Source organism: Heterodontus francisci, chromosome 6 (genome assembly GCF_036365525.1).
Source record: "Heterodontus francisci isolate sHetFra1 chromosome 6, sHetFra1.hap1, whole genome shotgun sequence".
NCBI lineage: Eukaryota > Metazoa > Chordata > Chondrichthyes > Heterodontiformes > Heterodontidae > Heterodontus > Heterodontus francisci.
In genome coordinates this window covers 56,754,729-56,777,826 of record NC_090376.1, presented here as the reverse complement: position 1 = coordinate 56,777,826, position 23,098 = coordinate 56,754,729, and the positions used below count along the sequence as shown (strand labels likewise).

Sequence of the window (23,098 nt, the reverse complement as noted above, 5' to 3'; positions counted from 1 at the left end):
ACACAGGCAGTACCCGGAATCGAACCCGGGTGCCTCACAGCTCCAGGGACCCGGGTTCGATTCCGGGTACTGCCTGTGTGGAGTTTGCAAGTTCTCCCTGTGTCTGCGTGGGTTTTCTCCGGGTGCTCCGGTTTCCTCCCACAAGCCAAAAGACTTGCAGGTTGATAGGTAAATTGGCCATTATAAAATTGTCACTAGTATAGGTAGGTGGTAGGGAAATATAGGGACAGGTGGGGATGTTTGGTAGGAATATGGGATTAGTGTAGGATTAGTATAAATGGGTGGTTGATGGTCGGCACAGACTCGGTGGGCCGAAGGGCCTGTTTCAGTGCTGTATCTCTAATCTAAAAAAATCTAATCTAATCTAAATGGATCCCTCACTTTTGATATTTTGATGATCACATTGTACTGTCCTTGAAGTGGGCATACGTATGTAGTTCGTTATATTGCGTGTGAATACATATAAATATATATATAAAAACAAGAAATGCTGGAAATACTCAGCAGGTCTGGCAGCATCTGTGGAGAGAGAAGCAGAGTTAACGTTTCAGGTCAGTGACCCTTCTTCAGAACTGGCAAATATTAGAAATGTAAAAGGTTATAAGCAAGTAAAGTGGGGGTGGGGCACACAATTAACATATTGTTTGCCTTTGCTCCACGACCTTCTGGTCAGTTATTCTGTGACCTTGTCTTATCTACACCTTCTCCTTTGTTATCTCTGCCCCACCCCTGCTTTACTTGCTTATAACCTTTTACATTTCTAATATTTGCCAGTTCTGAAGAAGGGTCACTGAGCTGAAACGTTAACTCTGCTTCTCTCTCCACAGATGCTGCCAGACCTACTGAGTATTTCCAGCATTTCTTGTTTTTATTTCAGATTTCCAGCATCCGCAGTATTTTGCTTTTAAATATATATATATATATATATGAGTGTGTGTGTGTGTTCATTCTTTAAATCAAGTCTGAAAAGCCTTTGCCCAGACAAGTGAAGACGTCCTACTGAGCTCAGCATCAACCCACGGTTCGCCAGGAGCTCCCGCCTCTTCTTGTGTCTCATTGGTGAATGCGGTAGCTTTGGATCCGTTTTTTGACTTGTGATTGGAGGTTTCCGATGTCAATCATCTCCCTCGGGCTGTCAATCATTGTTTCCATCTTCCCGGGTTTGGTTTTCCGGTACCAGCTCCGGAGCAGAGTTTGCATCATTACAAACTGTACTGAGCTGGAAAAACAGGGGGACGAAATTCTGCTGCATTAATAGTTTGAAATTGTGGTTTATTTTTGCTTTGCAGGCTGCTATTATTTAGACATATATTTTACTCGATCACATTTTTTAAAAATTTAAAAGTGTTTTGTAAATTTACTGAGACCTTGTGAAAAAGGGGGGGGGGGGGGGGGAAGTTATGTCATGGAAGCTATTTGGATCTATCAGTTCCGTCTGATAGTGATCGGGGACTCGACGGTAGGGAAGTCCTGCCTCCTCCGGAGATTCACCGACGGTAAATTCAATGATGTCTCTGACCCCACTGTCGGTGTGGATTTCTTCGCTAGGCTGGTGGAGATCGAGCCGGGGAAGAGGATCAAATTACAGCTGTGGGACACGGCGGGGCAGGAAAGGTTCAGGTGCGTCGCGGCCGCATGTTTATTTGTTGTTGATCTGCCTGTGGATAAAAGTATGAAGATTAAATGTAACCCGGGGATGGGGTGGGAGGGTGAGGTGAGAATCGGTGGTGCTGCTGCTCAGGGTAGATGTCCTTGATTTGCGTTAACTTCAAACGCTGGACCAAATAATATAACTTTGGCGAAAGCTTCCTTTTTGTGGAGACGGGGTTTGAAAAAATGTGCACTGTTCTGTAGAATAGGTTCCTGCTCTGAGCGTCTCACAAGACATTTGCAGGAGGCTTGTATATTAGCTTGCCTGTGATTGTCAATTTTAATTGCGTGCGCACAAACCGTTTTTTGTTTCAAATCTGGTTAATTTGGAGCTGTAGCTACCACCTGTCATTCGTAAAATGAGAGGGGCATGACATAAGCAAGTTGCTTTCAATTTTGCACTAAGTACAAAATGCAGTAACAGTCTGTTTATTACTGTTCACATATTTCCAACTAATTTATGTTTGGATAACTTTGAATGTGACTGACCATTGCTGATGGGAGAGAATGTACGGTGTTGGGAAGCCTGCAGCTGAGAGGTAAATTCCTGATTCCTGTAGTTTGGGACTTGATTGTGACAAACTATTTTAGCCATATGGCATACTAAATCCCAAATGCCGATAGGTATAAAAGATTGTAATATTCTGGAGTACTGAAACAGATTTAGTGCTTAGAAATGGCCTTCTTAAAAAAAACGTAATGAAACGTAGGCCAATCGGCCCGTCAAGCCTGTTCAATAAGATCATGGTTGATCTGCATCCAAAACATTTTGTCTGCCTTGGCCTTGCTATATCAGGTTAGTGTTACAATCAAAACTTACCTAATGGCATTGCAAACTGCTGTTTTAATCTGAGATTAACATGTTGATTTTAATTTTAGCAGCAGCAGGTGTGATTAGTTACATTTCACAGTAAAGTATGGATGATTCTCAACGTGTGACCATACTTCCTTTAAATTAGTAAGTTCATCTGTATGTGAAACTAAACTTCTGTAATTTTAGAGGAAATGTAGTACTTTATGTAGTACTTGCATCACATTTAGTAAAATTATTGATGTGAATTTAGTTTAATATTTTAAAGGTAGGGAGAGGAATTACAGAATGGCATGTTAAATCTCTGACAAATTGCACTTTGCTGCTTCCATTTGGTCAGATGTATACTGCTATTCTATGTTTTGTCACCCAAAATGTATTTCCTCACATGTATCAACATTAAATTGCATCTGCCCTGCCACCTATCAGCCCATTCTGCTAACTTGTCTGTACCACATGTCCATAACAAAGACAAAGGGCATGGGTGGTTACCACTTTTCACCTCCCAACTGACAGCAATCGTCTTTTGTTTAAAATGATGAGTTAGTCCTTCAGTGTTTTACTTTTCAAACAGACAGTGACAGGTTTTCTTATAGGTTTAAAACAGAACATTATCTATTGAACAATATTCATTCCCTGAAATCTTTGCAATGCCACTCATGCCCACATTCACTCTTCTGTGCACTCAAGAAAAGATAGAAGGCAAAGGGTAAGGGTTCAAGGTGTGGTAGGTGTTCGTGGTTTATGGTAAACCTGTTGAATCTTCTAAGTAGAACATTCTCTTTTAAAGATGCAGGCCTGGGTTGTTCATATTCTTGAACTTATTGAAGTGTGTAGATTTCTGGTGGTTAAGACTTCTGACTAGAGGAGGTGGCCACTTTCAGTTCTCTGCTGCAGCAAGTTTAAGTGTAGAACTAGCAGCAAGGCTCCTTTCTTGCCTAGCTGAACTTCTTTACCCAGTCACTGGCTGGACTGCTTTTCTGTGATCTTGTGATCTCCCTCTCTCTCCAAAGGGTTACCTTTTTAGGTCACAATTCATCATTAGCATTTTTGGTACCTGACTCATGCTTTTTCTCCCCTGGTGTGACCACACAATGGACCAGGATGCGGAATCCATCTCCATCTATTAGTGTCTGGATGAGTATAATCCTGTTTATGATGTAGCTACTTCACAACTTCTTAGTTTCAGAAGAACCCATTCAATTCAGGAATGTCTCTTGATGGTTTCAGGATAGGTGTAATTGACACCTCTTAGCCTGCAATGTATCCTTTGCCTCACTGTCTGTGAAGGACAAATGTTTGAATACACGTGCCAGATTATCTGACCTTCAGCCATCTTTTGTAGCATTGTCCACATTTTTCTTTAAAAGGCCAACTCAGTATTGAAGAGTCTATCTTGAATAAAGTTTGTATCTTAACAGTAGGAAAATGATGTTTCTTTACTAGGCATGAAACCCTCCCCCCCGCTACATGAAAGAAAATGGAATCTTGATTTTTTTTTTACATTGTTTTCAGGGTAAAGTAAGAAAACATGAACATACATTCTGTACTCATTCTAACATCCACACCTCACTCTTGCAACTGCTACAGTTGGCATTGTCTGCAACAGCCATTTCTTGTTCAGGATTGGATGAGGCACAATTATAATTGAATTTCCTTTTTGGGTGTTGAAGTTTTGCCCAAGGAAATCTTCTGCTTAGAAAACTTGGTACTTTCTATCCATTTCCCACTTTTAAATCCCCGTTACGTGGTGTTGAATGGGTTGGATTTCTCTACCATCTGTTTGCAGTACTTTGGAAATGTTAATACTAACATTCTGTTAGTAATAATGTTGGACCTGAGCCCTCAAAGGGATCAAATTTCGCAAGCGATTGTAGAGACATTTTGTTTTCTGTTCCCAGATTTGTAATATGCAAATTTCTGTTACTGCATTGTGTCACAGAACTGTATTTTTTTCTCCTCTGTTTGAAACAGTGTACCTTTAAGACAGAGAGAGAAGTTTTAGTTTTCTGAACAGTGTGCCACAGCTGCACATGTAACCTAGGCACCAGCAGGGGAGTGGGGCAGTCACATAGTATAATGTTTCAATTTGACTGTGTAAAAAACAGCTAAAACCAGTTTTTGAGACACCAGCGAAGTAGGCTTACTGAAGGAAGGAGCTGTCTGTTTCTCTCAGTAGAAATTCTACAATGAGCTACAGGCTGTTTTAATTGCCTAAGGAGCAAAAAACCCTTTGAAGAGACCATTTGTATTGCTGGAGGTAGCAAAATTCCTTTTCTTTACTTCCAATCCAAGAAATCTTCACTTCAGGATTGAATCTCTTTTTACTGATTGTGTTTTCTGGAATTCGCAGTAAAGTTTCAACTGAGAGACTGTCAGTTTTAAAATCTGAGTCGACCCACCACTATACTCCTTGTTTAAAGAGCTGTTTGATGCCTGCTCCAGCCGAAGTGCTTTGAATACCTATCTATTGAAGGACTGTTTCATCAAATCCACGTGGAGATTTCGAGTGGCATTTGATTATTTTTGCACGAGGTTACCTCACCCATCAAGAACATAACCCACAAAGACTAACAACGCAGTTAATTATTCATTCTTAAGAAACAGCTAATTTTAAAAAATCATTCTTTTAAAAAATCGGTTAACTACTGATAGTTGAGTTTGTGTGTGTGAATGAGGGAGTTAGGTTAAAATGAGAGGTTGTAAGGTTTTTAGACATAGGTTTATCTTAATAGTGTTTAAGATTTAGTCTTGATAATTAGTTAATTTGTTGTCTAAAGATACCTGGTTTGGAATTTGTTGTCTAAAGTTTGGTCTGTTTTATTCTGGGAGTTACTAGAGTGTTTAATTTGGCTGTTTTCCAGTTAGCTGGGAAAACTTTAATAATATGATGCAACCTGTGGAGTGATAGGACTGAATTGACAATGCGTTGCTCCCGCCTTGGTTCATAACAATTGTTCCTGGCTGTTTTCAAATTTCACTGCCTGTACTGGCCTTAACCCATCATCTGCTGCTTCCACAACACATGGATTTAATAGTTCAGGTTCTAGCACATTGATAATTATCTCGAGGGTGACAGTGGGTGGTAAACTTTCTTTTAGCCCCTGTGAGGCATCTGGGTTCTCCTTCTGCATTTTGTCCTTAGTGGGTTCTGAATCTAATTTTGCTGGATTTGGTCAGCTTTGGATTTGGAACCTAACTGTTTGATTCTTCAGTGGGCAAATCCACACATACCCCACTTTTATTTTTCTTGTGGCTTTCACAAGTGTTTACCTTAGGGCATATTACCTCCTCTTTTCCCTTTCTTTGGGGATAGTTTTTCCCCTAATCCGCCCCCATGTCCTCTAGGACACTACTGCTCGCAGGTGGCTGTCCAACTTCTGCTGCGCTCCATTTGGCACTTCAGCTAGGTGAGGTATCTCCCTCACTTTTGGCTTGCCTGTTTGGGACCTTTGCTTGTCCCTATTTAAATCTTTAAAGAAGGTTTCTAGTACTCATACCTCTGGTGCACTCCCTTCAACCTTGACTGCTTTCATCTCAGCTCCTTTACCTTCCTCCAGCTCTGTCTTGGCCTCTTTAAATTTTATTGGCTTTCCTTTAGCCTCTTTAATCTTTACTGGCCCTATCACCCCCTGAGGGATTTTTGGGACTTCATCCGACCTCTACAGCTGCACAGAAGTTTGCTTGTTTCACTTAGTTTCCCAGTTTCTGTGGACTGCTCTGATCCCTTTGGAATCAATACTGTGCTTCCTGCCAAGTTATTGCCCAGCAACAGGTCGACCCCTTGCATTGGTAAGCTCGAATGACCCCGACCGTCACTACCCTGATGACCAACTTACTCTGTAGGTAATCCTTAACTAAGGGAACCTTCAAGAATTTGCCAGTAAGCCCTTTTACCGATACCATGGTATGTGTTCTGCTTGTGGGGGGGGGGGGGGGCATCTTTGTAACCTTTCTTGCTGCTTCCTCTCCTCCTCTGCACTTATATTTCCTCTATTTTCAATTGAAATTCTCTTTCCTCTTTCCTTTTGAAGCTGGAATTCTGTCTCCTGCTTTTCCTTTTTTAATTGCATTTTCTTTCTCTTATTTGCAACTGAATTCTAGCTAGGATTATCTTTTCAGACTCTGATTCCATGCTTTCTTCTTTGGGCTCGGGTATGTTTAATATGGTTAATTAGACTCTTCACTATTTCAGGTTTCTTTGTTTTTTTTGTTTGAAAGTGATTCCCACATGGACAGCTAAGCTTTCTAAATCTTCAATATTTACTTTATTTAACTTAGCATGGGATATGTATCTCTGCTGTACGTACTCTTCAGCATTAAATGTGGCCATATCTTTTGTTTCTAGCACCATAGAGAAGAAAAAAAACTGATGTGAGAAAACCTGCTGGTTCAATTTTCCACAGTATTTGGGCGGCGCAGTGGTTAGCACCGCAGCCTCACAGCTCCAGCAACCCGGGTTCAATTTTGGGTACTGCCTGTGCGGAGTTTGCAAGTTCTCCCTGTGACCGTGTGGGTTTTTGTTGGGTGCTCCGGTTTCCTCCCACAGCCAAAGACTTGCAGGTTGATAGGTAAATTGGCCATTATAAATTGCCCCTCGTATAGGTAGGTGGTAGGGGAATTGAGGGAAGGTGGGGATGTGGTAGGAATATGGGATTAATGTAGGATTAGTATAAATGGGTGGTTGATGGTCGGCACAGACTCGGTGGGCCGAAGGGCCTGTTTCAGTGCTGTATCTCTAAATAAAAAAAAATAAAAATAAAATAAATATTAGGGGTCAGTATTCCACCCTTTTCCAATGTCTTGTTTAGTCTGATTTTTTCAAATCTCAGCTTCGAGCCCCCAATTTGTTACGGATGGGTGGTAAGGGGAGTTGGGTGGTTCTCGCTGTTCACTTCCCAACTGACCGTAATCGTGTTTCGTTTAAAATGGTGAGTTAGCCCCTGAGTACTTGCCAAATAAACAGACAGTGACAAGTTTTCTTATTGGTTTAAAACAGAAGATTAACTATTGAACAATATTCATTCCCCAAAATGTTTGCAACACCACTCGTGTACGCATTCACTCTCCAATGCACTCCTCAAGAAGATAGATAGAGGGTAGGAGAATTGAGGGCAGGTGGGGATGTGGTAGGGAATATGGGATTAATGTAGGATTAGTATAAATGGGTGGTTGATGGTTGGCACTGACGGTGGGCGGAAGGGCCTGTTTCAGTGCTGTATCTCTCTATGACAAAGAGTAAGGGTTTGAGGTGTGGTAGGTGTTTGTGGTTTATGGTAAGCCTGTTGACTCTTCTAAGTAGGAGAGTCACTTTTAAATATGCAGGCCTGGGTTGTTTGTAGTTTTGACTCGTTGAAGTGTGTAGATTTCAGATTGGAGGTGGTGGATCACTTTCAGTTCTCTGTTGCACAAGTTGAAGTGTGGAATTAGCAGCAGGGTTCTTTCCTTGCCTCACTGGACTTCTTTCCACAGCCACTGGCTGGACTGCTTTTCTGTGATGTTCTTGTGATCTGTGTCTGTGCGTGTCTCTCTCTCTTTTCTCTCCTCCCTGCGCACGGCCCCCCGCCACCACCACAAAAAGAGGGTTACTTTTAAAGTCACAATTCAGTATTAGCATTTCTGGTATCTGACACATGGTTTTTCTCCCCTGGTGTAACCATACAATGGACCAGGATGTGGAATCCGTAACCTTCCATTGATACTTGGATGAGTATAATCCTGTTATGTTGTGGCTACTTCATAACTTTTGTTTCAGATGAACTAATTCAATTCAGGAATGTCTCTTGGTTTCAGGATTGGTGTAATTAGCACCTCTCAGCCTGGAATGTATCCTTTTGTCCTGAGCAGACAGTGAGGCATTGTTGGAATACATATGCCAGGTTGTCTGATCTTCGGCGGCCATCTTTTGCAGAATTGTCCAGCTTTTAAAAAAAAAGAGGTGATGTCAATTTTAAAGAGTCCACCTTAAATAAAGTTTGTGTCTTAAAAGTAGAAATACGATGTGTGTTTACTGGGCATGACAGTCTTCCTGACTATTTTTACTGTTTTTCTCACTGTTTACCAACCCTTCTACTTTTGCATCATCAGAAAATATCAAGATTGTATTCCATATGCTTCCAAGTATCCATCCATCCATCCATCCACTAAAGGGACCCTGCACTGATTTCTAAGTGCACCACTGTCAACTCTCCTCCTGTCCGATAAACACTCTGCAGCATTTATTACCCATCCCCAGTTGCCCTTGAGAATGTGTCGGGTGTTCTTGAACTGCTGCAGCCCAAGTGGTACAGATATTCCTACAGTGCTGTTAGGTAGGGAGTTCTATGATTTTAACCCAATGACAATGAAGAAAAGTTGTTTTTATGTCCAAGTCGCTATGGTGTGTGAGTTAGAGAAAAACATGGGGTTTATGCACCTGCTACTCCTCTATGTGGCGATGGCCATGGATTTGGGACATGCTGTCAAAGAAGCCTTGGTGAGTTGTTGCAGTGCATCCTGTCAATAATATGCACTGCAGCCATGTTACACTGGAGGCAGATGTTAAATGGGAGGATGTGCTTCCAATCAAGTGGACTAGTTTAGTTTGTCCTAGATGATGTTGACCTTGTGTAGTTACAACTGTGCTTATCCAGGCAAGTGGAGAGTATTCTATCACACTCCTACCATATCTTATAGATGCTAGAGAGGATTTGAGCAGTCAGGATGTCAGCCAATCGCTGCAGAATGCCATGCCTCTGACCTTCTGTAGTAGTCGCAGCATTTATGTTTCTGGTCATTGGTAACACTAGGATGTTGTTGGTGGAGGATTTGATGGTAATGCCTTTCAATATCAAGGGAGGTGGTTGGGTTCTCTTGTTGGAGATGGTCATTGGCTGGCACTTGTCTGGTGCAAACATTACTTGCCATTTATCAGCCCAAGCCTGGATGTTATCCACAGTTTACTGTATGGTGGACATGGCCTGTTACATTTATGTGAGAAATTGCAAATGGACCTGAACACTGTGCAAATATTCGCAAAAAAACCCACTTCTGAGCTTTTATGATGGAGGGAAAGTAATTGAGGAAGCAGCTGAAGAATTGGGTTTAGAATTCTTCCCTGAGGAATTCCTGCAGCGATGTCCTGGAGCTGTGGTGATTGGCATCCAGCAACCACAAACAACTTTGTTCCAAAGATGACTCTGGCCATGGAGAGTTTTCCCTCTGATCTCTGTTGACTTACTAAAGTTCCTCAGCACCACATTTTGTAGTCTGCTGCCTTGATGTCAAGGACAGTCACCTCTCAAATTCAGCTCTTGTGTCCATGTATTGCCCAAAGATGTAATGAGGTCTGCAGCCAGGTAGGCCTGGCAGAACCCAAACTGAGCTTATTGTGTGTCTTCTGAAAATCTATATGTATGACATATATTGCAGTTCCTTCATCTATCTTCTTGGTGACTTGTTCAAAACTTATTAAATTAATCAAACATCGTGCCTTTGACACATCTGTTCTGGCTGTCCTTGATTAACTTGTGCATTTCTTAATGGTTACCATGTTATCTCGAATTATAGACTTTACGAATATACCTACTGCTGATCTTGGATTAACTAATTTCTGTTAATTGTCTTATCCTTCTATGGCTTAAACATAATTTGTATTTCTAAAGAGGGTTGGAAAATTATGGCAAGATCCCCTGCTGTCTTTTTTTCCTAATTTTTAACAGCCGAGGATGTATACCATCAGGGCCCAGTGACTTATCCACATTGAATTTTGCTAATTTTTTTCAGAACTAATTCCTTTTCTACAGTTCCACAGTATTAGTTGTTCCATAACGTCCTCAAGCACACTTTATTTATAATTTCTGCCATTTGTGAAAAAAACTGATGTAAAATATTTATTTAATATCTCTAACATACCTTTGTCCTCCACAGTTAGATTCCTTTCATTTGAGTAGTCCTAAACTGAGTATTTTTTTTACTTTTTGTATGCTAATAAAAACTTTACTAATTTTGTTACATTATCTGTTGGTCTTTTCACATTTCCTTTTACCTCTAATTTCCCTATTTATCTCCCTACTATTTCTATTTTTATTCATGATTATCTTTCATGATGATCTTCCATGTTGTAACATATGCATCCCTTTTAAGTTTCAAATTAATTCCATGGATAATGAGAATAAAACTATGGCATGCATCCACTTTTCACAATATATTTACTTTGTACTCTATGCATCACCTATTTAAAGATTTCCCATATGCTGATTTGTTGACTTGTTTGCTGACTTTTCTACCCTTTTTAATTTGGGCCAGAGTTCCTTCCCTTATCTTTTGATTTTACATTATACAACTATGTTGTGGTTACTATTTTCCAATTGTTCTCCTACTTTTCAAATGAGTTGTTTCCCAGAACTAAATCAGGTAATGTTTCTCTCCTTTGTTGGACTTCAAACATACCAATGCAGGAAGCAGTTCTGGATGCATTCCAGAAAAGTGTTGACCACAATCATTGCCTTTATTCCCATCTGTCTTGACATTAATATTACTGCCCTGTTGTTCTTACATAGAGCCATAGTCATTACTGTACAGGAGGCGTCCATCTGGCCTATCGAATCCATGCTGGCTCTCTGTAGAGCAATCCAATCAGTCTCATTCCCATGCTCTATCCCCATAGCCCTGCAAATTTATTTCCCTTAAGTGTCTATCCAGTTTCCTTTTTGAAATCATTCATTGTTTCCACTTTCACCACCCTCTCGGACAGCAAGTTCCAGGTCAATACCACTCGCTGCCTTTTAAAATAAAGTGTTCTTCCTCACATTCCCCACTGCATCTTTTGCCCAAAACCTTAAATCTATGTCCCCTAGTCCATGTCTGATCAGCTAATGGGAACAGCCTTTCTTTGTCGACCTTATCTAAACCGGTCATAATCTTGTATATCTCTATCAAATCTCTCCTTTGCTCTAAGGGGAACAAACCAGCTTCTCTAACCTTACCTTGTAGCTAAAATCACTCATCCCTGGAACCATTCTGGTAAATCTCCTTTGCAACCTCTCAAGGACCCTCAGATCCTTCCTAAAGTGTGGTAACCAGAACTGGATGCAACACTTTAGCTGTGGCCTAATCAGAGCTTTATACAGGTTCAGCATAATTTCCCTGCTTTTGTACTCAATACCTCTTTAGGAAGCCCAAGATTCTATGCTTTGCGAATTACTCTCTCAATATGTCCAGCCACCTTCAAAGATCTGTGCACATGAACCCACCCGGGTCACTCTGTCCCTGCACACTTTAGAACTGTGCCATTTAGTCTATATTGCTATCCCTATCCCTTCTGCCAAAATGCATCACCTCATTCTCTGTATGAAATTCCATCTGCCACGTGTCTGCCCATTCTGCTAGTCTATCTATCCATGTCCTGTTGCAGTTGATAGGTATCATCCTCACTGTCTGCCACATATCCAAGTTTGATATCATCGGAAAATTTTGAAATTTTACTCTGTATTCCAATATCCAAGTCATTTATATAAGTTATGTTCCTCAGATGCTGCTCAATCCTGGATTTTCCTTTTCAGCCTTACTGCCTTTTACTGTTTCATCCCACATGCCCTAGCTCCCACATTACCTCCTGCTTTTAGCTCTATCCCGACAGCTCAGTTTACCCCACTTCTGTATTTTCCATCAACACCTACCTGGCTTGTTCCCACACAGTCCTAGACTTCATCTCCAACCTGGTGTGCATTTATATGTCTCCGAACAATCTGCATATCTACACCTCTACCTCATTGCCACTGTTTGGTGACCTGCACACCAAGAATTGTACCATGCACATAGTTTTTGCATTCCTGCTCTCATAACACTGGCTATCCTAATCATTCAAACTTTATTTGCTCTTATCCACCTTAAAATGTTGATTCATTGTTATGGGTTCATTAACTCAAATTTTAAGTGCCAAATTTTATGTAATAATCCCAAGTTGTACGCCTAAGGAATATCAACATAGTTTAAGTGACTGTTCTGACCTCAGTAGAGACCATTATCCTTAAAAAAAAATAACTCAAGACTAACTAAAGGATTACTCAAGATTTTGCATTTTGAGACTTTTAAGCTAACTAAACTAAAAATCAATATGAACTACCAGAGCTTAGTAGGTAGCCAATACTCTAAATTACTAAATCAAATTAACTTACTAACACACTTGAAAACCCCAAACCACATTTATACGTTTCACCATGTTCTCAGCAAAAAAGATATCCTTGCAGTTAAAAGTCCTAAACTCCTCCCAGCTGCAATGGGTTTGATCTCCCAGTTTTTCTCAAAACCGGTGCCCTCTTTGCTCACTTCTGAGCACATTTGACCTGGTCTTCCATTAATAAGGCAATCTCTGGTAACCCCATTGGCTTTTTCTCCTCCGTAAACCTCAACTTTTGAATCGGGTTCGAGTATTGGCAGCCTTTTGCTGTATCTGTGATCGGAGAACAGTTGTGTACTACAATGTCCAGTGTTCCTAATGTAACTAGCTGTCTGTAATGGCCAGCCACAGAAAACTACTATACATAATTCGAACAGACACCCTGTCAATTTCAGTTTTCGGATCCAAAAAACAGAAGACTATTGTAAAAATAACAAACTTTATATATTTGTGTTTATATATAATTTTACAAATGTAAAGCAGCATAGGAAAAAAACTGATAAATGCTTACATTACTGTTAATATGAATGACCGGTGTTAAACTGCTTTTGGTTCTGTGACACTAAAGCATGAAACAGCAGAAAAGAGGACACACATTTAAAGAGATAGTACATGAAACACATAAATAAAGTACATTAGTCTATTACTTCAATCCTGTTTTTCACAATTTTAATCTGACACTTACTGTGAACCTTGTTTTTTTCTTTTCCTAAATATATTCCTACTGTTTTTTTTTAAAAAAAAGAGTTGCACAGACAGCAAATTGGTGATCTGGTGTTTTTTTTTAAGAACCCACACAATTCTGAATGGCATTTAGTGAAGGGTTCACAGGTTCTTAAGATGCTTTACTACATGGGGAGAAAGGAAACAACCACTTTTGTAGAACTCCTAGTATCTGGTATCGTAGAGGTAGGAAGATCCAAAATGAGCGAAAACCTTTGATTTTTAAAAATGTGTTTAAACTATTATCGACCATAATTAATTGAGGAGAATCCCATCTGCCACTCCCATGAATAAAGGAAATTGGTGACAAATTGCTGTCTGTGCAACTCTTTAGTGTTATAGTTGGCATTGCACATTCCTAAACTAGGGAGAAAGCACAAAAAAAAGCAAGCAGTGTTTGTGCTCTTGATCACAATTTATTTGCTCCTATGGAAGTGTATGTGCGAGAGTGTGTGAATTTAATGTAAAGACAAGATTAGGCCTTGCCCCTCCATGGCCGAGCAATAATTACATTCATTTGATTGAACTGAGACAAAAGCTACCATAAACCAAGGGCTTATTTGATGGCATTCTTGACCACAGCCAACTTCTTTTTCCTCTTCACCGTTTTCTCCAATCTCCTCCTACAGGCACTAATTCCTTGTGGGGTAATGCACCCAGCAGTACCTTGCCCAAAACATAATAGGATAGAAATTCATCCTGGGCAGTAGCACATCAACCTCTTCTTATCTGCCCCGCCTGATATTCAGTTCCAAATTGAGCTTCAGTTTTTGCTAGAATATACCCTCACCATGGAAATAAAGGCAAGTACAAGATCAGTAATGTAGAATCATCGAATGGTTACAGCACAGAAGGAGACTATTCAGCTCATGATGTCCATGCTCTACAAGAGCCTTCAGCTAGTCCCACTCACCTGCCCTTTCACTGTAGCTCTGAAAACTTTTTCTCTTCAAATGCTTAGCCAATTCCCTTTTGAAAGCCACAAATGTGTCTGGCTCCACAATACTCTCAGGCAGTGCATTCCAGATCCTAATCACATACTGCGTTTTAAAAAAAAAAATCCCTGTGTTGCCATTGGTTCTTTTGCTATTCACTTTAAATCTGCATCCTCTGGTTCTCAACTGTTCTGCCAATGGGAACAGCTTCTGTCTATCTTCTGTGTCTAGACCCTTTGTGGTTTTGAACACCTCCATCAAATCACCTCTCAACCTCTCTTTAAGTAAAACAGTCCCAACTTCTCTTGCCTATCCACGTAACTGAAGCCCTCAACCCTGGAACCATTATTGTAAATCTTTTCTGCATCCTTTTAGGGATTGATCTTAACTGGCTATGTATTGAGGTGTTGTCTTGTCTGAATCTTTACTATGAACATCCCGGCAGGTAATCAGAGAGGGAGCTTAATTGATATGCTGTCTTTATCTGTCACTGCAATTGATCATAAAGTGTTAATAGCCAGAATCTATTGAAAATGCTTAAATGACATAGTAAACGAGCCTGAATACTCATTTTGAGCTGAGTATTCCAAGGGGTGTGCAACAATTGCTTTAATCCACCACAGCATTTAGGCATCCTCCTGACAATCTAAATTGATGGTAATAATTTTAACTTAAATTTATATGAGCCTGTTAAAGTCAGAATTGGAAAAATAACAATACTGATCGAATGAAATACATACGAACATACGAATTAGGAGTAGGAGTAGGCCACTCGGACCTTCAAGCGTGCTCCACCATTCAATAAGTTCATGGCTGAACTGATTACTCCACATTTCCACCTACCCCTGGGGTTTAATTTGAACTGACAATCTTGAGTGAAACATTTGTGTTTTCGGTTCCTGTACCAGTTGAGCAGGATATGATCTATTCTCAGGGGAATCTGTATTTTTCTATCTGGTGCTTATTTATGAATATGCTTTTAGTTCTGTTTAGTTTAAAGGTAATCTTTTCAGTTGCCACTCTTGATGTTTAAATTGACTTAAGGGATTGTTTTCACTCAACGTAATGAATTTTACTACCAAAATTATTCATATCTTTTTAAATGTTTCACATGTTCCTTTTTTGGTGTCAGCTTGACTTTAAACACGCAATCTGTGGGCTGTAGGTTAGATACCAGGGTTTACTAGCGTATGAGCCAACCATTACCCTATCCTCTGCCCCATTGGAAGTTAATCTTTCCAAGCAGCACACTCGATATTAGACTATTGTTGTAGCCTGTTGCATAAGGAGAAGTTTTCACTCACTTGTTGTTGCAATTGCATGGTCTCTCATATACCAATGAGTGATTACTTGCTGTTGAATTGAACAGCCAGTCAACCCTGCAAAGTCCTCCTTGCCAACATCTGGAGGCAACAGCCTGACAGTCATACTATCAGAATCGTGTATATTAGCCAACACTCCAGGCTGCTCCATTACCATCTATCGGTTTGTCCTGTCCTTTATTAGCAGGATAGACCTGCCAAAGGTGGGGTTGCAACAATACACATTTGCGTGGGAGCAGCCCTTGGAGTCCTCAACTTTGATGAGCTACTTCAAATCTCATGGCTTCAGGTCAAACAAGATCAAAGAAACATCCTACGTGATCACCTAATTTCCCCCTCCCTCATCTGATAAATTAGTACTTGAACATAACTTGGAAGCTCAGAGAAGTGCTATACGCTGGGTGGGGAACTTCAATGCCCTCCACCAGCAGTGGCTCACTAGTACCACAACTGACCAAGTAGGCCAAATTCTGAAAGCAGTAGCTGCCAGACTGGTGCTAATTCAAGTGATGAAGTAACCAACACAACAAAGTAATACAATTGACCTTACAAACCTACCTGTCACAGACACAGCTGTCCATGATGGCATTGTAGACCTGACCTTTTATCCTTGTCAAGGCAGAGATCCTGATATTGACAGGCGGATGCGCGGAGTTTCGGTTGGGAAACTTGAACATGCTCTGCAGCACGCTTTTTAAAAAAAAAAATTGTATTCCTCAAGCTTGATTGACCAAGTTGGCTTCCAGTCAGACGGGGAGCACTCTAGAGCAGTCTGCAGGGGCAGGTAAGAAACCTGCAGCTGCTGCTGCTGGTTGGGGTCTGGGGGTTCTTTGGATTGGGTGGGGTGGGGGAGGTGGTCTGATGAGCATGGGGCTGGAGGGAAGCACTCCTGCTCCTCTTGGCCCACAAGCAGTGCTTTAAGGGCACTTGCCTTTTCCCAGAAGCTGGCCTCGCCTTCCTTGAGCTGCTGAGCTTCCGGAGGTCTGGGAATCCCAGCCGGCCAAGTTTAAACATATAAGGGATGTTAAATGTGAGGCATGCAGCCTTGTCATAATATTTAAATGGCCAACCCACCTTCTGGGAGTGGATTGGCTGCCTGCCCTTTTCCCGTCACCGTTAAACCCGGAGGTGGTGGGTTGGGGTCAGATTTGGGATTGTAAAAGTCTCTCCCGATCCCAACCCACCCCACCCAGTTTTGGGGGGGGTTAAACTTCACCCCACAGTCTCATCTCCACCTTGAGGATATCTTTCTTTGTGCAGTGTGATACTAACACCATGCTAAGTGGGACAGACCAAGGACAGATCTAGCAGCCTAAAATCTGGCATCTATGAGTTGCTGTTGGCCATCTGCAGCAGCAGAACTGCATGCTGCTATAATCTGTAACTCATTGCCTGTCACATCCCTCACTCTTCAATCATCAGGCCAGGAGACCACCCTAGTTCAATGCAGATTATTCCAGGAGTAGCACAAGGCATATCTTGGTATGATCCAAATGGAAACTGATGAATAACTATTCAGGGCTACCTGTATGCTAAAGACCAAAGGCAGCAGGCTATTGTCAGAACTGAGCAGTCTCACAACCAAAGGGGTGGACAACCTGGCAACTAACAGGAGTGGGGCACCATGAACATCCCCACTTATTTAATCTTGTAAGGAAAAGTTCTGGATAAATAGTGCTTGATCAAAGGCAATTAGAGAGACTTGTCATTCCATAATGTATGCAAAATGCTGCATCTTGCTTTGGTTTTTGAGTTTTCTGGTTCTTGTGCATTTTTTTTCATTGTTTCATAATTGAGCTCTACCTCCAACATTAGAATTGAACATTGAGAAGGATTGAATTCATTTTAGTCAGGGTTTGAGTTGGAAAACTGTAAGCTTTATACTATTGCACTGCACCTGAAATTTTTCTATATTTTTAAAAATTACTGATATTAATTTCCAAAAAATGATATTTTTCTTCTAAAATCCTGAGATGCTGAATGAAAGGGATGATCAAGAATTACTTAAATACTAACCCGTGAAGGGATTTAGATGATATTCATAATACACTTGTGGTTTGAGATCATCTAAATTCCTGAGTTATGTTGGAATTTTATAATTTCCTTCTGGATAGTAAACATTCTCTGTTAACTGCTTTTGAGAACAAACATTTGAGTAATGAGTATATAATGTACAGCAACATGGCTAATTGGAGTTGGAAAGCCTTTGGTGAATGATGGCAATTTACAGTTGCAATTTGTGATTATTTGTATGAGTCCTGTTTTCTAGGATCAAGAGCTATTACTTTGACCATAGAGAAGAGGACAAAGATCCATTTCCCGGGTTTATAATCATCACTGGAGGATATCAAAATGACACTTTACTGCAAGTGTCACGGAATAATAAGCAGGAACAAGGGCAATTCCAAATTTTATTCTCCTTCCCCTCCCCGCCATGCTTCAGTTAAGATTAGAAAAGACAGCCAGGACCAGGGTTTGAACATGGGACAGTCATGGTATGATGGCTCAGTACTGTCACACATATGGAGGTGAATTTCTATGAGAGTTCCTCCCCTTATCTATGTTACTCAGGCAAAACATCTGTGGTGACTCCAGAAAATTGCATAAGCAACATTTGCGCATTATTTTCTGGCTCTTTGACAAAAGTGAGTATAAACCCTGCCCCAATCTGCAGAAATTCACCCCCATTATGTTTCCACATGAGCAATCAACAGAACCCTGCATTTTTGAGAATCTTTGAGATCAAATGTAACTCGAGACCATTTTTCATATTGTTTTTGGAGTATTTGTACAAGATACTGTCAGCATGAACTGATGTTAAAGTTTTCTTTTTGCTGGAGGCAGATTACCAAGAAACTTTCTATTGACATATTGCAAAGAGCTAAGTAAAATCTTAACAGTGTTACTTTTAGAGTACTCCATCACTGACTCAACAAGGAAAAATTCTGTTAACTTCTATTTTTTTTCCTTCTTAGGTCCATAACCCGTTCCTACTACCGTAATTCAGTTGGTGGGCTGCTTGTGTTTGATATCACAAATCGTAGGTCTTTTGAACATGTGCGTGACTGGTTGGAAGAAGCAAAAATGCATGTCCAGCCATACCAAATCATATTTCTGCTTGTTGGACACAAATGTGACTTGGCAACCCAAAGGAAAGTTTCAAAGGAGGAGGCGGAGAAACTTGCAGCAGTATCCGGTATGAAATACATAGAGACTTCGGCAAAAGATTCTACAAATGTGGAGGAATCCTTCACTGTTCTGACACGAGAGATATATGAGCTGCTCAAAAAAGGCAACATATCCATCCAAGAAGGGTGGGAAGGCGTTAAGAGTGGCGTGGTTCCAAATGTTGTTCATTCTTCTGAGGAAGCTGTGCAGCCTGGAAGAAGGTGCTTTTGCTAATCACTGGGTTTCTCGAACCCTATATTCCAAAGAGTTGCTTAATGTACTTTTTAGTCTATTCCGCAAGCTTAACTGGATATGTCAACAAATCTACTAGGGGTTTTCCTAGATCTGGCATAGATTTGGTTAAAATACATTTCATTGGAAAGAACCCCAACTTGGCTACAGAGCTTCTCTAACATGAAGTGCATACATTTTATTTTAACAGTAGCTGCAGACTTTAATAGTAAGAGTGTATTTTTTTGCACAGTAAAATCAAGTTTTATTTTTGGGACTTGTTGCCTTACTGTAAGACTGGCCAATTTGTGGGGGAAATAGAAGAGGATAATTAAACATTTAATGAACATGTATATTTGATATGAGCCATTTGCCCAAAACAATGATTTAAATAATGTTTCATGCAATTCAGAAATACTTGCATAGTTTCTGGAGATGTGAGAAGCAGAAATTCTTGACTTTAAATTAAATTACTAAATGTTTTCGGTTGTTTTTGGTTTATGCAATTCCTTAATTCTGTAGCCTTTAATTAAATTCTGAATTGTGAATATTTCTCAAGATTTGGATTTGAACCTAGTTGCTGTTCTTACCTGTTGCCACTTCAATAAACATGTAACAAATACAGCACTTGAAACAGTGAAGGAGGAAGTGACAAGATGCTGCAATGAATGAGAAAAGAATTGTGCTGTTAACCGAAGCTCCAAAAAGTTGCACTGCCACAAGTTATCACCTGTGCCAATGTCGATGTTCCTGTGATGGTAGAGTGACTCCTGAACATTTATGGTTTAGGCAAGGCAGCAAACAAAATGTTTGGCTAATTGTATGCACAAAGATGTTGGCCAAAGCCCTTAACTTTAGAGCATTGCACTACAGTTTCTTTTGTGCACCAATATTGTTTAGTGTTTGGCTAATAGGGAAAATTAATGGGTAGTAAACACATGCTGTGGCATGGCACGAGGCTCTTTGGCTTGTAGCTTTTAATGTTACAGTTTAGTTACAAGCTGTTGCGTTTTTATTTTGGAGAGAGGTGAGGCTGCTGTAGCCATTGAATTTGATCCCTCATATTTTTGCACTGTGGAGTGGAGATGAGAATGGTGACTGCATGATCAAGGGAGTAAGTAAAGTAGTGCCACAATTGTGACTTAAAAAAAGACTTGAATATTACTAGCAATGGACAAGTTTGAAAGTTTAAACATAAATAAGCTTTTAATCCTCCAACAGGAAATATTGAAATCTTCCTCATTCTTGTAGGTCAGCCAGCCTTTGTATGCACTTGCTTATTTCCTTGCACCTACTGTTGCTAGTTTCTACACAACACACAGTACAGACTTCATTTAAACAGTCTTGTGTTATATCTAGACATGCATGCAATTTGCTGAATTGGCTACAAACCTGAAGCACACTTTCCATAGTGAAATGCTAATCGTAAATAAATAGGCGAATTTAGTAGTCTTTTAAATCCAGTTGTTTGCTTATCAGATGTGGTTGAACTGAACACAAATGAAAGCTCTGTGGACTATAAACCACTTATCCACATAAAAGTATTTTAATTTGCCTGTATTTTAAATATCATAAGGATGATATTTAAGATGTAGATACAGTGGTGAAAATTAAGGCCGGAATTTTACCTTAGGCTGATGGGAGCTGGTCACAGACTGAAAAGTCAGTGGCGAACCTACATCTGCCTCACTGGGGATCCGACCCGTATTTTGTGGGTCCTCGGGTTCAATTGATGACTTCCACCCGCTTTGAGGTAGGAAGTCCTGCCTAATAGAGCTGCTGGCCGATCAGTCCAGCATGAAGTCAAGATGCCTGGGAGCCGGGAAGGTACGTTTTGGTTGCCTCGCCGGGGGTAATCAGTCAGGCCCCGGCAAGGCAAGGGTGCTCGATTGGGGGGAAGGGGGGGCTTGTTGGCTCTTGGGGGTGGTTGGGGTAGTGGGGGTGGCCCTCCATTGGGCACAGAGTACCTGACCATGAGGGTCACCCCGGGATGCTCGGAAGCTGCTTGCTTTCGTTAGGCGGCTTTTCCCGACTCCAGGACACCCGCTTGCCATGCGTAAAATCCGCGTGGAGGCGGGCGAAGGCCCTTAAGTAGCCGTTAAGTGTAAAGTGGCGGCGGAGGCAGGAGTGGATTGGGAAGGTCACCTGGTGTCTCACGCTCAATTTTATGCCACCATCCGCCTCCCACCACCACCATCCCGCTCATTGGGGTGGCGTAAAATTCCGGCCCAAATGTTCTTGTTTCTTTATTTGTTCAGTTCGTAATAGTTGAACCTGTTGAGCAAAATAAATATTTATTGCTTCATTTTATACATAACAGGTGTTAAATTTTAAACCATTTAAATCCTTCTTTTGTATAGCATATATATTAAATGTACCTCACTCACTTCTATGCATCTACCAAGCAGGAGGAAAGGCTGATCAGTGATGACCCTCTCAGCCAATTGAATAAAGTAGAGAGAGCTAGTTTATAATTGGGGACCTTGTTCTCATTTCTTTGGTATCAAACAGTTGCATCAATTTCTTTAGCTAGAGTGATTTTTAAACAAAAAGTAGACCAACATAGCTGGTATAACAAGGCTTTCGATTTTTGTTCTAACCTGGGCTATTAATATATAAATAGCAAAGTGGCAATAATTGCTGGTCACTACCTAACATTGACACAAAGTGGCTTGTGTTTCCTGTTTTGAAATTTTCAAATTGCTTTCATGATTAACCTACTGTCAGAGATGATTTAAAAATAATCATTGAGCTTTGGGTAGGAGAGATTGTTGATTTAGTGAATTCCTAATCTTCGCCATAGGGAACTGTTTTCACTTGGGAAATAAAATCAGAGGGCTTATGATGCCAAACTTCTTCCATATAATCACTCCACCCCTGCTGCCTATTCAGACAAAAAACTACAGAAAGACATTTGCTGAGGTTTGGGAGCAGGTTATTTGCCCAACTTGGGGCAAGCTGGAAATTGTCTATATTCACCATTACCGTGTTGAAAAGCAGAAATTTAACTCTTTATAAAATTAATTTATAATTAGCCTACTGAATCCATGGTGATTTAATTATCTTAATTATTAAATGAATATGAACTGTTGTACTTGAGATGAGGTCGAAAATCAGGGATAAAATAATCGAATGCCAACATTTTTGTCTTGTTCTCCAAAATAAGTAATTGTTCTGACTTTTTCCTTATCCCCAAATTTTAGCAGTGACATCTGACCTAAGAAAACTATGTATTTCCAAAAACTATATTTTTATTCCTTAACAGAAAAGGACAAAAAGTTGTAACTTTAAAATAATGGTAAATTAAATGAGGACCAAAATTGCTCAAGAAGCATTAAATACCCTGTGAGTTCTTGTTCTGGTGCAATCTTGGTTGTTAATATCTAGAGTTGTCTTAAGCAAACATCAATGTTTCCTCTGATCCTGCAATTTTTTTTGAAATTACTATGACAGATTTTGCCACATTAGGCTTCTGCCCCCCCCCCCCCCCCCCCCCCCGCCCAATATTGTGGGAAAATTTATTTGCAGTATCAATTGATTCTTTATGCAGTAATGAGATTTTTTACTGCAAAATCAGCACTGGTCTCAAAGGATGTGACCCTTTCATGATTTAGTGCCAACAAATGTTGCTATGCTGCAAATAGCCACTTTGGTAGTATGATTCTGACCAGTATAGCTGCACGGGAGGAGAGGAAATCCACAAAAAGGGATTCAAATGGGTAGTTTATACTGGCAGGTCACCATTGTGCCTGAATTGGACTTGGGATGAGATCCATCAGTGTAGGTGGCTCCCATTAATTTTTTTTCTATTCATTCATGGGATGTAGGCGTCACTGGCCAGGCCAGCATTTATTGCCCGTACCTAATTGCCCTTGAGAAGGTGGTGGTGAGCTGCCTTCTTGAACCGCTGCAGTCCATTTGGGGTAGGTCCATTAGGAAGGGAGTTCCAGGATTTTGACCCAGCGACAGTGAAGGAACGGCGATATAGTTCCAAGTCAGGATGGTGTGTGACTTGGAGGGGAACTTGCAGGTGGTGGTGTTCCCATGTATTTGCTGCCCTTGTCCTTCTAGTTGGTAGAGGTCGTGGGTTTGGAAGGTG

At 40.6% G+C, this 23,098-nt stretch overlaps 1 protein-coding gene across 1 annotated transcript; it reads left to right on the top strand.

The window, feature by feature from the left end:
• The first annotated feature begins 1,157 nt into the window (after nt 1-1,157).
• Nucleotides 1,158-20,888, top strand: LOC137371327 (ras-related protein Rab-39A-like). Its single transcript, XM_068033732.1, has 2 exons — nt 1,158-1,620; nt 18,576-20,888. The coding sequence occupies exons 1-2, from the start codon at nt 1,406-1,408 to the stop codon at nt 19,000-19,002; spliced, it is 642 nt and encodes a 213-aa protein (XP_067889833.1). The 5' UTR covers nt 1,158-1,405; the 3' UTR covers nt 19,003-20,888.
• Nucleotides 20,889-23,098: the final 2,210 nt, after the last annotated feature.

What these genes read in the sequence shown, in the direction of transcription:
- LOC137371327 (XM_068033732.1), top strand. Translation starts at nt 1,406, where the DNA reads ATGGAAGCTATTTGGATCTATCAGTTCCGTCTGATAGTGATCGGGGAC. An exon ending in GCGGGGCAGGAAAGGTTCAG is followed by an intron (nt 1,621 to 18,575) that starts GTGCGTCGCGGC and finishes TTTCCTTCTTAG; the next exon opens with GTCCATAACCCGTTCCTACT.